This window comes from Adelges cooleyi, unplaced genomic scaffold, assembly GCF_023614345.1.
Source record: "Adelges cooleyi isolate 19-005CV unplaced genomic scaffold, UGA_ACOO_1.1 ACOO_flye_CR_arks_rails_tigmint_CR_PRNA_108, whole genome shotgun sequence".
Classification (NCBI taxonomy): Eukaryota; Metazoa; Arthropoda; class Insecta; order Hemiptera; family Adelgidae; genus Adelges; species Adelges cooleyi.
The window spans coordinates 7,251,984-7,266,167 of NW_026095761.1; the positions used below are offsets into that span (position 1 = coordinate 7,251,984).

Genomic DNA, 14,184 nt, shown 5'->3' on the forward strand with positions numbered 1-14,184 from the left:
ACCAGGTGCTCTCTCGGTCGCTAGGGTCCGCCTGTGTACAAGACGTATAAAATATAATGTATAAGCCTCTTTTATATACAGTTACACACACGCATAATACAGAAACCGAATAATCGTATGCTGTCCATCTTTCTCGCTCTACCTACCTACCATGATGAAACCGGTTTTGCTCTGCCCCCCGTCCCTCTAGCCCGCAACCGCGGCGACGGTCTTAAAAACCACCGTCTTTCCCCCTCTTTGAGTATAGTCACATTTTTTTTTTCGGCGGTCGCTTCTTCGCGTTCTCTCCGGCCGAATGTAATAAAAGAAATACACAACAACACTCGTGTACTATAATAAAAACGGCCCGTGAAACGACGCCGTCCACCATTTTGGCAAGGGGATAAAAAAAATCATACAATACCGATATTTAGAGGTACCTTCTTTTCGGCAAACCGATGAATCCTGGTTTTTGTAATAATTATTTTAATGGTATAACGTAAGGTCAGGAGTTTTTTGCGATTGCAGCGACAAGGAAAATTAAATTGTTCCGTCGATTTTATTTTTATTTTTCTGACGACTTTTACGTTATTATATTATAATATTAGGTATATGACTATCACCAAAAAAAAATTGTTTTCTCTTGGCCCCCTGTAAGGCTGTATCGTTTTCGTTCATCAAAAATGAGCAATGTATAACATTTCAGCTTACTAGGTCAACTCCAATAGTTCCTAATTCCTAATTTCTATAAAACCATAATATTTTCCCCAAATTTACACGTGAAATAAGTATTGTTCATAAAAATGTTTGTACCGAACTTGTCGATATTTTTTAGATTTGGAAAAAATTCTAAAAGCTGACACTTTCACCTTAATTCTATTAAATGCATTTATTAGGGGACAGGTGTCAACGTCGTACATTATAAAACATTTTTTAAAATTACTACTCGTCTTAAAAGTAGAAATGATGCTAAAATATTAACAAAAACAAAATAATTCATATTATTATAATATCAGAATTTAACAAAATTATACTTATTTTCCCTTAAAGAAATAATAGAGTTTAAACAAATTAAGTAAAAAGTGATTTCATCGGAGTTTTTAGAGGATTTTACTGAAATCGCAAAGAAATGAACGAATAGAGAAATTAAAGCGAGGGGATTTTGCATGACTTTTGCTGCTTAAGTAGTAATAAATATCGCAACCTTTAGTATGTCTTATAATATTATTGTGTACACAATGTTTTGTTAAATAACAGTTCAAAAATATTAATACTTCTTTTGGTAATAACTAATAGTTAATATACTTTAAACTCGACAGTAAAATGTAGTGATCGAGGAGTAATTTGTTTGAATTTTATTTGACAATTTTAAAAAATTAGATAAAACATTTGAATAATTGTAATAAACGACGGGTACTAACAACGGAAAAGTATTGCGGTCAACGGCGCCAACAAAATGTGTTCCATTATCCGTATCACAATATTATTTTAATAAGTAATAACCGTTTATTAATGGATTCGTTACGGTCCACCCTGTAGTTATTAAATGTGGTTAATTTTTCCACGGTTGATTCTGAATAAATAATGGGGGGGGGGACACGTGCTCATAAAATAAACAATATTAGACAAAAATGGGATTTTCAAGATGATCAAATTGAAGGGTATATGCGGGCCGCGAAAAAAACATAAATAGTTTATTAGTTGTAGTGAACATGCAATTTGTGGGGGATGGCAAAGGGTAAAAAAATAAGTATAATGCTTTTTCCCGATGCGGGCGACACGCGATGGACTCGATTTAAATTTCGCCGCCACCCGCATAGGGGGCACGCGTTTTTGAAAAACTGCCACCTCCCCTCCCCCCCAGTGTTGTGAAAATTAACCCCAATTAAACCGGCACGGGCTAAACAAAACATTTTTTTGTTTCTACATCCACACGACTGACGACAGCGTTATCGTGAGAACATCCGCAGGGTAAAAACAACCCCGTCGGGTACGGTTTTGGCGGTTATAATTTCGAGAAAAAAAACTCACCCCGGCGAGCTACACACACACACACACACATAACTCAGGTAGGCAAAACGGCCGCCATCTTTTGTCTGAAAGCGAATCAAGTCTGCGGTTGGTTAATCCCAAAGCAGTCTCACTCAAAAACCCATCAGTTAACGTCGTCCGCCGAATTCCTTCTTACAATCTCTACTCAAATCCGAAAACAGATAAATTTTAATGTAAAAAAAAAAAAACAGTTTTCAGCGTTCCTCCTGTCACAGGTCATGTTTATAATGGTCTAGAGTTTGCAAAAAAAACCGCGTTTTTTTTAGGGTCCAGTAATTGTCCAAAAATATAGATTTTGAAGGGTTTGCGCATAACCAAAAACATTGGTGAATATCCTACTCTAAATTTGCAAGTTTAAAATAGAGTTGTTAAATTTGTCATATTTTTGAATGAGTCACTCTCACAGATATAATCAATTGAAAAATATAAGTATTTTGAACAGCACTAACTTCAAGTTTTTAGGTTTTTATTATCTCAAACCTCCTATTAAATTTCAACTTAAGCAAAAAAAACTAATCTAATTTTTTGGCTTTTGTTTGTACCCTATGGAGGAAAATATACATAAAAACAATTATTAATTAACTATTTGATAAAGGTGTTGACGAAATACCGATTTAGTAGTCAGCTAGTAAAATGTAATATCCAGTTCACACGTAAATTAAAACAAAATGGTAAAAAAGGCTACTACCTATACTCTATAGTATACTATAGGACGGCTATTCGTTTAGTCGGTTAAAAAAAGTGTAACCTTGGAAATATGTTAATAACATGCCGAGAATTACTTTTGTTGTAACGAGATAATCATAGCGGTGATAACGTTTAAATATGTAATTTTTAACTTTTAACATTCGATATCAACAATAATTTATTCAACAAAATTATCGTAAATAGTCGAGTGTAAGAAATATATTATTTTTATTGACAGTTAAACTAAAAACGATTAATGTTTTTTTTTTTATTATGAACTCGAGATTTGAATCTAAGTTAAGTAGTATTGGTGTTGAGTTCAACCAAATTACCTGGTACCCATATTTGTCAATCTATTGTAAGTTATAGTAACTTATTGTAAGTTACTATCGCATATAAAATTTAAGTAAAAATATATTTAATATTTGAACAATGCACACATGTCATAACAATAAGAGGCCAGCCCGAGGATGCCACAACATTTTGTATGGCTGCAAAATGTCACATATAGATTTTAATGTTATTAATTTTGTCAACCGTATTTCCAAATGTCATATTAGACCTATAGTAAAATATTATGTTACCTATACTAAAATATTAAACTTGGATCTAGATTCAACAATAGCAGTTTTGATTCTGTTTTTTGGTATTAAATGGGCCAACTCCATTTTACTAGAAATTTTGAAAAAATTACCACTAAAACATCTTATTTTGTTTTTTATATGAGCATCTGCATTAAATTTGCGATTTATAAATAAAATTTTATAAATAATTATTACATTTTACACCTGCGGTGTATATGGTATGTAAAGTTAAACACAATGTAAATTACTGAGTAGTTTACCTCATTTTGGCCACAAATCGAGATCGGTTATTAGACCCAAAGTACAGGATTGTATGTGAACATAAATTATTACAGTCCTAATTAGTATTAAGATTATATGATTAGTATCAATGAAACATAATTTCAATCTACGTTATAAAATACAATTAAAGTCTGTGCGTGAATAAACACAATTTTTCAATAAATGTATATTTTCCTACAGCAGATTACTAATAATTGATTTCATAATACTACAACTAAACGAGTATAATATACTATATTACTATATACATATTATGTGTACTATGTGGTATAAAGATTATTACATAGTAAACGCGGTGTAGATTATTTTCTAGATAAATATTGATAACATATTGACAAAACAAACATGACATTCGTTAATTAACAACATACCACAAACTATACACGCTACAGTGTCAACAGTTCTGTGAAATAACGGTTGGTTGACGGGCAATAAATAGAACGTTGTGCAAATAAAAAAAAAATCCCCACAACACAAAAATATCTTTAAACAACATAACGCCGACAACAGCATGCCGTCCGGTCAATCGGAGCGTTGTCTGAACGGAAAAATAATATTAAGCGATTTTTGCCATGCCTGTAGTCTTGGGAGAAGGGGGGGGGACCAGTAATATATTTATTGTACATATTAATTGTTGCAAGTCTTGAGACGCGATATTAGTTTCCGAGTACTATAATGTTATAGCAGCAATGAGAAATGTTTATAAGGAAAAAAACACTAATCGAAAATTATTGTTGTTAGGTCGACGTTACCGTGATCCACCGCTATCATCTATCCTACCGAAGACCGCGACCTTTATCACCGCCGTCAAGTCACCCTTGACGCTATTGTCCCCGATGGCTAAAACACATAATTAAAAAAAAAACAATAAACTTATCAGTAAAAAAAAAAAATAACAAATCAAAGGGCTGCTGTTGTTTCTTCGTTGGCATCTCGCAGCACACGGCCACACACTTGTTGCGTGTCGTTGTATCAGTTGGCCGTCGCGACGGGTCACCTCCGTGCCGTCGCCGCCGCTATGGTATATACAATATACATTTTTAATAATTTTGCCGGTAGTAACAGAAACCGGGAATATGGATGAGTGTGGATCTAGTCATGTCGGATAATTGTAAAAAGCATGTCACAAGACGCACACCCATCGACAATCCCGTCCGGGGTCGTACGGCAAAATCCCGCGGTGCACGCGGTTTGCGCGCAAGACCTCTGGCGGCCAACACGATACACCAACCATGGTTATATTTTAGATTATTACTAAAAAAAAAAAAAACCCTAAGTAATGAATTAAAACAATTCTGAAACGTCGTCACGGCGGACGCGCGAAAAAAAAAAAGAAACAGTAATTAACCTCGCACGATGGCGACGGGGTTTCGCGCATCGGCGATTAACAATAATTTATTATTATACAGGCGCGTTACAATAATTATGAAAGAAAACAAACGTTTTGAACGTTACTAACTACGGTGTTACATCATTAAAAATATTATTAACAATACTTACAACGCAGACGACAGCGTGCGTGGTTTTGCGACGTACGCGCAAAAAAGTAAAAACGACAAGTGGAAAACAAATGTAGTAGAAACGTACATTAACATGTATAAACGTTTTCTCCGCCGGTTTTTTCGACGTGCAACAGCCGCGCGGCCGGCCGGCCAGAGTGGGGGTAAAGGGTGGAACGGTGCAGGGGGAGGGGTTTTTGTGTGCCGGTTTTCGGGTGGGACCGGTTGGCAGCGGGGAAACGCGACGAGAGCGGCGAGAGTGACGACGGACGTGACGAGTGAGCGAACGACGACGGCCGAATGACGGCGCGGCGTCGTCCGCGGTCCGCCGTCCGGCGGTGGAACCGGCGATCGCGTAACGCGCGCCGTAGTGGGAATTTCAGGAATCACCACTAGCCACCGAGACGTGGCGTTGGTGCGCGCGCTGGGGCCGTCGACCGGTTTGCAATGTATTTCGTTGGTAATGTTGAACCGCGCGCGCCGGTTTGAATTCCGATCGCTGATGACGTCGGGTACACGGTTGGTCGGGTACAGAGTGAGGGCCTTTCCAGTAACTATGGGACGTGGGTTATAATAACCCCAGCCCTTCGCCCAAAAATAATGTCTACTGCCACGGACGAATATGTGGGTTTGAATCTAAGGCCGTAGATTGAATAATATTATGTTGATTTTGTTTTTGGCTCTTCTAAACGATAGATTTGAAATTACTCCTGAGAGTCCTCCCCTGGGAAAAACAAATCCCGTGTCTGGGTCTTAGCCCCATTCACTTAACACCTTCAACGTTTTTTTTTTAGGTCTATGCCTGCAGTCTGACATCGACAAACACTAGGTCACAGCGCAGTGCGCGCAATAAACGTTGTTTTGAGATGCAAAGAGAACAACTAAGATGAACATTATTGTGTCTACTCTCTTTTACTAGAAAATGTCCGGTTTTATACGGGTAGGTACGGCTATTTTTAAGGCGTTTAAAATTTGTTCACCGGCAAACTTTAGTTGTGACTTGTGTCAATTTCAAACCGTTAAAAAGTGTTTGGAAATTGGATGAAACTAATTTGTGCACTCTGATGATAAATCGCTTTATTAGAAAATGTTGTAGGTAGGTACACCAAATTACCAGGAGTGGTCAAGTAAACCATCTTGTAACTGGTTTGCAAAAAAGTTGTTTTTATTATACCAGTTGAACGTTTCCATGAGCCAGAAAGATTTTTCAATAAAAAAGCCTGGAAAATTCCCTTTATAGGTAAACTTACGGTTTTAATTACATTTTTTCTATAAAAAGATAAAAATTGGTAGTAAGAAGCTGAGTTAAAATTTATTTTTTGATTTACTTATTAAGGACTATCGTTAATTGGATTTTACAGGGTAGTCTAACAAAATATGTGTATTTTTGAGCCATACACAGAAATACATCAAATTTACAATGCAAACGGCTGGTTATATTCAAAATTTAAACCACAAAGCGTCTTTTTTAATCATTATACGGATTATTTTTATTTTTATTAACGCAGTATAGTCTAAATATTAAAATTAGAAGCCACCTAATACCAAAAATATCTTTCTTGGTTTCAGTAGCCAATAATGTTATATTTTATTTGTGTCTCATAAAAATTTGTTTTCTGTACATACTACATTTTCTATACCATTTAGTTTTAGTAAATTTTAAATTATACTTTAAATTGTACTGCTATATAATTTTACAATCATTAGATATTTTTAAAAATGTAAAAAGCATGATATAATCACAATTTTAAGATAATTTTGAACCATTTTTTTTTCAAAATTGTTATTAAGTATTCAATTTGTCGTGCTAATGGAACTCAGTTTGAAACAAGATTTACAGTTTTAAGAGTAGGAAATTTAATTGAAAAATATGAATTTTTTTATGCTTCCATGTGAAAAATAAAAAAATTCTTTTAGTGAAGAATTATCATAAAATAAAGGTTTATTAATCTTCTAAATGGAATTAATACACCTAGAAAAAACTTTAAACAACTTATGGCTTTATATATATAGCAAAGAAATTAATATTTAAACACTTAACCATAAAAATAATACACTCTATGCGTTTATGTATTTCAGCAACAATGTTGTCGTCTTCAGCGCTAAAGACAGACTAAGACTGATCATGGTCGAACAGCTCCCTATATACATATACAGCGTCGTCATACCAGAAATGATGACTCATTGTCAACAAGTTTTATACATTTTAATAAAATGTTTTGTAATGGACTCAAGTCTCAGTCTATCATTACCGCTGAAGATGACATAATTGTTGCCGAAATACGTATACACATAGAGTGTATTATTTGTATGGTTAAGGGTTAAAATATTAATTTCTTTACTATGGTACAAATACATTTCACATAGAGTTTAAAAAAGTATATAACACATTTAAATATAGAATAAAATAATTAAAAATTTTATTACATAATTTTTCCAAAGTTTTACCGACAACATGCCTTCAGATGTCAATTTGTAATAAATATAATCAAAAAATAATTGTCTACGCCTTAATAAATGAGGGGATGGACAATCCGTAATTATTAATTTTATCATAGGCAAGATTTCTTTTTACTAAGTAAAATTATAACACTTCAGCTTATTAATACAATATGTATTAATAATATAATAGTATAATATTAATAATAAAATTTTAAATTAACTTAACTAAGCAAAAATGTAAAATAATAGACAACGACTAGTTAGGAAATATCTTATGTGTAGCTTAGTAGAATAATTGTGTACAATATATAATAAAATTATACTGAATATTTTAAATAATAACAAAGTAGTGATTATTCAAAATACTAACTGAAATACATCATAACAATTATAATTATAAGAATGGTAACAGCCATTCCGCTGTATAGTATATATCGATCCTCTTTTAGCCTTTTCTCAATATATTTCATCGTTGTATTAGATAGTCTAAGATTACCAAATATTCCAGACAATCGATTCCGTGTACTTGTCAAACGGTCACGTTGATCTCTTAAGCTTTGTAATATACTCACGCCAGAACCTAATAAGTCGTCAACTCCACGATGTGCACCCTGTACAAACAAAAACAATTAAGTTATTTTTTTTTTTTATTAACACTAATAGTCGTAATGTGGGTATTGTGTCAGTGTGTTTGGCGCTCACTGTTGAAAGTTTGACACTCGGTTACGGGCACTCTGTTTGCCGGGCGATAATTTGTCTGGTAAAAAAGAGTCGCCTCTCCAGCAACCCGTCCGGTTAGGGAATTTGTTTAAAAACCATATCATGATGGCAACGTTAGGCCTATCAGTTGCTGGAAAAAGGAGGATGGTAGCACTCCTAATACTAGACAGTTTGCAGCCTGACCGAGTGTGTTCAAATTGGTGTTGCAAATTTAAATGAGTACTCAATATTTTTAATAAATACAATTATCACCTGTAATGAATTTTGATGTTGTATGGTATGATCGATGAGTATTGTTGTATCATTTATGTCCGAGTTTCTGGTGAATCGACGGTTTAGCAATTCTTCGCGTTCTTGTTCAGCTCTCAGTCTACGGAGTACATTTTGCTGGTGTGTTTTTAGTGCTATCTAATTGATGATTTAATATTTTTGAATGTTCATTATACTGTCAAATTAGTCATTACTCATTAGACTTTTGTTACCTGCAAGTGCTGGTAATCATATTTGAGTTGATCGACACGAAGTTTAGCATTGTTTCGCCTAGACACAGGTTCTTTGTGCACTAACACGACAAGTTGCTCACAATTCCTAATATGGAAAACATAAAACATAAAATAATTATCAAAGAAAAGAAAGGAATCCTTTCCAAAAAAAATTGTATTACTTAGAAATAGTTAATATTTTCGATTGAATTTCAGCTTCGATAGCTTCAGACTTGGAGCTCTCCAACCTGTTAAATAGTTCTTGGGTTTCTAATACGAGCCGATTTGTCTGGTGATACAAATTTTCCATTATTAAAGATTTTGTTCAATAATCGGGCTTCCAAATTTTTTAGAACTATTATAACATTATAGTTAGTAAATTCAAAATTACAACCAACTACTAAGTAATGAAAAATGTTATACTTTATGAAGATTGTAATTTGTAAACTATAGAGTAACAATATAAACACTACAACGTTGATTACGTTGATTTTTCAAAAAAATTGATAACAGACACGTAGCGCGCTAGTATAACAGTGTAGCTTTATAAGAAGTATTAAATTAATAATCAGTAAAAAAAAAAATTAGTAAGAACTTCTTATTCCTTCAACGATCAAACTTCAAAGAAGTACTAAAGAAGATTCCTATAGATAATTCTTTGACACTATCTAAATATGAGATAGTGTAACTAAAATGGTCGCTAAGCAATCAGGTATCAGCTAAAAACACATTTATGAAAAGTAAGAAGGCAGTTTGGCAATTTTAAGTATTGGGTTCAATAAAAAGTAATATAGAGAACATGTTATTTTACCTTCGTACAAAGTCTACCTTTAATACTCAAATTTATAGTTTATATAAACTATAGAATACAACTATGTTAGGTTACCATTTACTTGTTTTCATTTTCCTGAAAATGATGAAAAACGTTGCTTACGTTATCTCTCTTACGGCTTGTCTAACAGTCGGTACTATTTATTATAATTAATTATAATCAGATGAGCAAAATATTTAACTATTAATATTTAAATTATAAAATATTTATAAAAAAAAACAAAATAGTCCAAGCATTTAAAAATTAAATACAAAATCATTTTTTTTTAAACTATATTTGCAATTGCATATACAATATACATATATTTTTTAAAATTTGTATGTACAAATAATTTTAGTATAATTAATATAAAATATAGTATACAATACAACTTGTAATTTTTTATAAAAGTTCAACTATTAATTTTTAAATATGGGTTGACTTCTGATAGCATCGACATTTTGGGGCGATACATGCTAAATCCAGGCATTTTTTATTTCAATAAACATTTGAAAATAATGAGTTATTTAAATGTATTTTTGTGTGACCTTCTCCAATACAAATGTACTGGAATTTTCATGTTACTATACATACTTTTATTCAAAAAATAATTTTAATTGAATAATTACTACTACACTTATTTAAATAAAAAGTTAATTAGGCTGAATTTAAAATTATGATTTGGGTTTTTGTTCAAATAAAAATAAAATTGTATTTTTTTTTTAAATACTTTTATTTCCATGTTTAATTATTATTTTAATTTGTATTTAAATTGATAATTGTTTTCTTATTTTGAGTAGACAATTTTTTTGTATCACTAATATACTGAAAAAATTACTTTAAACAAGAACCACAAAATAGGTGAATTTCGTCTAAATTCTGCAGTTAGGTAAAGACCTTTAAAAATTACTTATTAAAAGATGTGTATTAAATAGTGTAAATTAGTAATAACATACAAAATTAATTTTAAATACTTATTTTAAAATACTGTCCATCCCTAATTATAACTATTTAATGCACGGAGTACGCCTTTTGTTAGTTTGATGATTTGATGAAACAATTGTTTTGAGTTATTATTACTATTAATCAGATAAGAAGTTAGATACACATCTAGTAAACCTCCGACATTATTAAAATCAAGCCCAGATTAAAGTACATGGGACATTTTTTAAACAAAATTAAGTCAAATGTAGGGCTGCCTTCACTTATACTTAATAATTTACACTCCTGGCAGGCGCCAGCTTGTCACTCTCATTTTTCAGCCTGGCATTGATTAAAATATTTATATTCACATAATATGTGTGTTTATGATTTAATATAAATATAAGTAACATAAAAATTAGTTATAAGACAATAAAGTTGTTTATTTTTGTTTACAAAAAATGTAATAAAATTTGTCATAATAAGTAATTTAAATATGTACACGTCAAAAAAAAAAATCTAGGCATATTACAATTTTAGGACTTTACAAGTAATTTATTCATTATTTATTAGTATTAGTTATATTACCACTGCTTCCTGCACCTTCAGTACCTATAAAAAAATGAATACATTATATCTTGATAACATAATTAAGTTTGGAAGTACAAATTTTAATTTACAGATTTAACAGTCAAATATCATGTAAACATTTTATGCAATATAGATTGTATACAAATGAATTATTTACACAATACTAAATAAAGTTATAATATTATATAAATATACTTTTTTATTTATTTTTCACACTTATTCCTTTGTTTTTTTTAACCAAGGCCAGAATTCAAAATAATAAATTTGGAAAAAATGTTATTATATATATTTTTTTTTTTGATGTAGAATGTAATGTATATTATGACTAGTAAATATTGTTTTCAATTCGTAGCTAAAATTTCATATAACAAAAATGAAATTAATGAGGACGTTTAATTTGAATTTTTTTTTTTAATTAATTAAATTTATATCATTACCAGCAAATTTTCCTTCGTCAAACGCTTTTCTTGCTTTTTTCAATTCTTCATTCATCATTAATAATTCTTTAACTCTAGCATATTTTTTTGCATCTTTTCTAACCAAAAACACAATGTCTTCAACTTGTACTCTTCCTGACCGACCAATTTCCATTGCGTTGTGTGTCTAAAAAAAAAAAAATGCATTGAAAATGTGATCTAAGAAAATATATAACCTTAAATGACTCACCATTTCTGTTATAAATTCAATAACAAGGTCTTCGAGTATGTCAACACTTTCGGTGTACGGGTTTTCATCATCACCAAAACCGTACATCATGCAACGCAACTCTTTTGAAAACAGTCTTTTTCGGCCAGCTTTGGTAAATGATTGACTCTCTACTTGTTGTTCTTCTTCGTCAAACTAAATATAATTTGTTTAGTTTTAAATATTTACAAAAATAATTATATTTATTGGTAATTACTTTACAGGGCAATGACGTCATTAGTTAAAATTACAATTTTATGACTGAAATTTGTTAAATATATTTCTATATTTCATTTTTATAGAATAAAAATTATCAAGTTATTATAAGGGTTAGTTTTTTTTTTTTTTATATAGCCTTTATTATTACAAAATAAAGGCTTAAAGTTAAGTATTATTTATTTTTCAATTAAGACATAAAGCCATAATAGGTACTCAACAACTATGAGCTACGATAATTCTACAATTGAATGCTGTTAATCAATAAAGCGATGTTACCATGACTACTACGCTTTGCAAAGTGCCTCAAACTACCTTACACCTAGTTATTTGGTCTAATACTATTATTTCAACTCCATTAGTTCGAAGGTATAAAAAATTTTAGATAATTTTGTCATTTTACTCACAAAAGAGAAAGAAAGTAAAATGGCAGAAGAAATTGTTCCACTTGAACTGAATTTAGTGCATTATAGTAACCCAGTTTTAGTAAAAGAACGAGAAGAAAAATTACCTAAAATTGTATGTATATTAACTAAACACTTTGTTTAGATTTAATCCAATTATGTCATGTATATTTTGAAATTAGAAATTAGATGGGAGAGACGAAGACAAGATCAAGGAATGTGACGAAATATTGAATTGTATCTTGCCTCCAAAAGAATGGGAAGAAAACGGAAAACGTTGGCGACAAAAAGTGTCAAATCAACCGGCTACCAGAATGGACGTAATCAAACTGACGGAAATGTTAGACATGAATTTACAACATTTACAAGCACGAGAAACTGGTATTTGTCCAATTAGAAGAGCGTTGTATTCACAATGTTTTGATGAAATCATTCGTCAGGTATTATTTGCACCTAATATAATTTACATACATTTAGCTACTATACCTACATTTACAGGTAACTATTAATTGTGCTGAACGAGGTTTATTACTGCTAAAAGTTCGCGATGAATTAAACATGACAATGGATGCATATAAAACGTTATATGAGAGTAGTATAGCATTTGGTATAAGAAAATCATTATTTGCTGAACACAATAAGTTAGACATGCAAGATCGGTTAACTGAATTAGAAGCAGATAAACAAAAGTTAAAGGATGATTTAGCAACGGCAATTGCAAAATATGAAATGGCGCAAAGACAAGCAACGGAAAAACAGATTGCTGAACAACAAAGACATAATGAAGCAATACATGTTTTAAAAAGATCCAATCAACAACTAAAAGCTCAATTAGAAGGTATTATAGCCCCAAAAAAATAAAATGATAGTAATAGATTAATAAGATAAAATTTAATTTAATTTAAATAGTTTTAAATATAGCTAGGACATTTTAAGTTCACAACTCATAAGATTATACCTAAATAAGTTAAAATTGTATTTTGAAATGTAAATAATATTAACTTAACTAAATGTAGCCTTAGTTTTTTATTTACACAAAACTGTTTGGAATTACAAACTATTTTTTTTCTTCGAAATATATTGAACGTATAAGTATTATAATTTTTAAAAACTATTTTAATATTATATAATTTAAAGAATGATTAAATTTACATTTTAATAGAAATTAAAATATTAGTTTTAGTTTCAAATGGTTTTTATGTAAAATATTATTCATATTATTTTTAAATTAGTTGAAATCGTAATTTAAAAATTGTGCATATACAAGTTATACTGATTTATGTAAACTACATATTGAGATTAAATACACATTGCTGAGATAAAATATGTATTAAAGTTGAAACATTGTTGGTGACAACAACTAATTAGATAATACAATTTTGACATAATATCACCATTTATATTACCTGATCAAATGTATCTTCGGTAGCCATTTCACAAGTATTATACTATTATTTCTAAGTCGAAATGTCTATTGAAATAATTTAGTTTTTTGGGAATGGTGAGTAAAATCTAATTATGTTACGTTTTCGCGAAAAATATAACCTACCGATATATTATGTGATAAGTGATATCTGTTCAAATATTATCTTTGTTTATTTTGATTAAAAATTGAATAACAGTGTTATCACTATTTAATTGATGATTGATAAAACTCATAGACCTATAAAGATAGGTTTATGCATTTACCACAGGATAAAAGCAGATGGGTCACTTTCAATGTAAACGAAAAAGTGACGACCATTTTGTAAAGACCTATTTACTACTGTATAGATGTAACATTATAGTAGTGTAGCCTTAAAAAGATGGCCGCCGCGTTTTCGTGTGATA

General features: G+C 30.9%; 3 protein-coding genes across 4 annotated transcripts; 1 reads left to right on the plus strand and 2 right to left on the minus strand.

Moving 5' to 3' along the window:
• Nucleotides 1-7,755: 7,755 nt before the first annotated feature.
• On the minus strand, nucleotides 7,756-9,196 carry LOC126843105 (probable Golgi SNAP receptor complex member 2). The gene is made up of 4 exons (XM_050580431.1): nucleotides 8,910-9,196; nucleotides 8,728-8,833; nucleotides 8,498-8,653; nucleotides 7,756-8,136 (listed from the first exon to the last, which is right to left on the minus strand). The coding sequence occupies exons 1-4, from the start codon at nucleotides 9,035-9,037 to the stop codon at nucleotides 7,891-7,893; spliced, it is 636 nt and encodes a 211-aa protein (XP_050436388.1). The 5' UTR covers nucleotides 9,038-9,196; the 3' UTR covers nucleotides 7,756-7,890.
• Nucleotides 9,197-10,877: 1,681 nt separating this feature from the next.
• LOC126840362 (transcription initiation factor TFIID subunit 13) lies at nucleotides 10,878-13,917 on the minus strand. 2 transcript variants are annotated; one of them, XM_050576043.1, is made up of 4 exons: nucleotides 13,761-13,915; nucleotides 11,717-11,890; nucleotides 11,488-11,653; nucleotides 10,878-11,071 (listed from the first exon to the last, which is right to left on the minus strand). In XM_050576043.1, the coding sequence occupies exons 1-4, from the start codon at nucleotides 13,785-13,787 to the stop codon at nucleotides 11,022-11,024; spliced, it is 417 nt and encodes a 138-aa protein (XP_050432000.1). In that variant the 5' UTR covers nucleotides 13,788-13,915; the 3' UTR covers nucleotides 10,878-11,021. The 2 variants fall into 2 exon arrangements, with proteins under 2 accessions (XP_050432000.1, XP_050432009.1); XM_050576052.1 differs by lacking the exon at nucleotides 10,878-11,071 and adding an exon at nucleotides 11,281-11,402 and having other exon boundaries at nucleotides 13,761-13,917.
• On the plus strand, nucleotides 12,377-13,215 carry LOC126840354 (axonemal dynein light intermediate polypeptide 1-like). Its single transcript, XM_050576031.1, has 3 exons — nucleotides 12,377-12,469; nucleotides 12,537-12,794; nucleotides 12,853-13,215. The coding sequence occupies exons 1-3, from the start codon at nucleotides 12,377-12,379 to the stop codon at nucleotides 13,213-13,215; spliced, it is 714 nt and encodes a 237-aa protein (XP_050431988.1).
• Nucleotides 13,918-14,184: the final 267 nt, after the last annotated feature.

Bases quoted from the DNA above. Each gene is read 5' to 3' on its own strand.
- LOC126843105 (XM_050580431.1), bottom strand. From the start codon at position 9,037: ATGGAAAATTTGTATCACCAGACAAATCGGCTCGTATTAGAAACCCAA. The intron at 8,834-8,909 runs GTAATACAATTT...TTTCCATATTAG, and splicing joins AAAATATTAACTATTTCTAA to GAATTGTGAGCAACTTGTCG. The intron at 8,137-8,497 runs GTGATAATTGTA...TTGTTTGTACAG, and splicing joins AACATCAAAATTCATTACAG to GGTGCACATCGTGGAGTTGA.
- LOC126840354 (XM_050576031.1), top strand. From the start codon at position 12,377: ATGGCAGAAGAAATTGTTCCACTTGAACTGAATTTAGTGCATTATAGT. The intron at 12,470-12,536 runs GTATGTATATTA...TTTTGAAATTAG, and splicing joins AAGAAAAATTACCTAAAATT to AAATTAGATGGGAGAGACGA. The intron at 12,795-12,852 runs GTATTATTTGCA...CTACATTTACAG, and splicing joins TTGATGAAATCATTCGTCAG to GTAACTATTAATTGTGCTGA.
- LOC126840362 (XM_050576043.1), bottom strand. From the start codon at position 13,787: ATGGCTACCGAAGATACATTTGATCAG. The intron at 11,654-11,716 runs GTGAGTCATTTA...TTTTTTTTTTAG, and splicing joins TTGAATTTATAACAGAAATG to ACACACAACGCAATGGAAAT. The intron at 11,072-11,487 runs GTAATGATATAA...ATTTTTTTATAG, and splicing joins TGACGAAGGAAAATTTGCTG to GTACTGAAGGTGCAGGAAGC.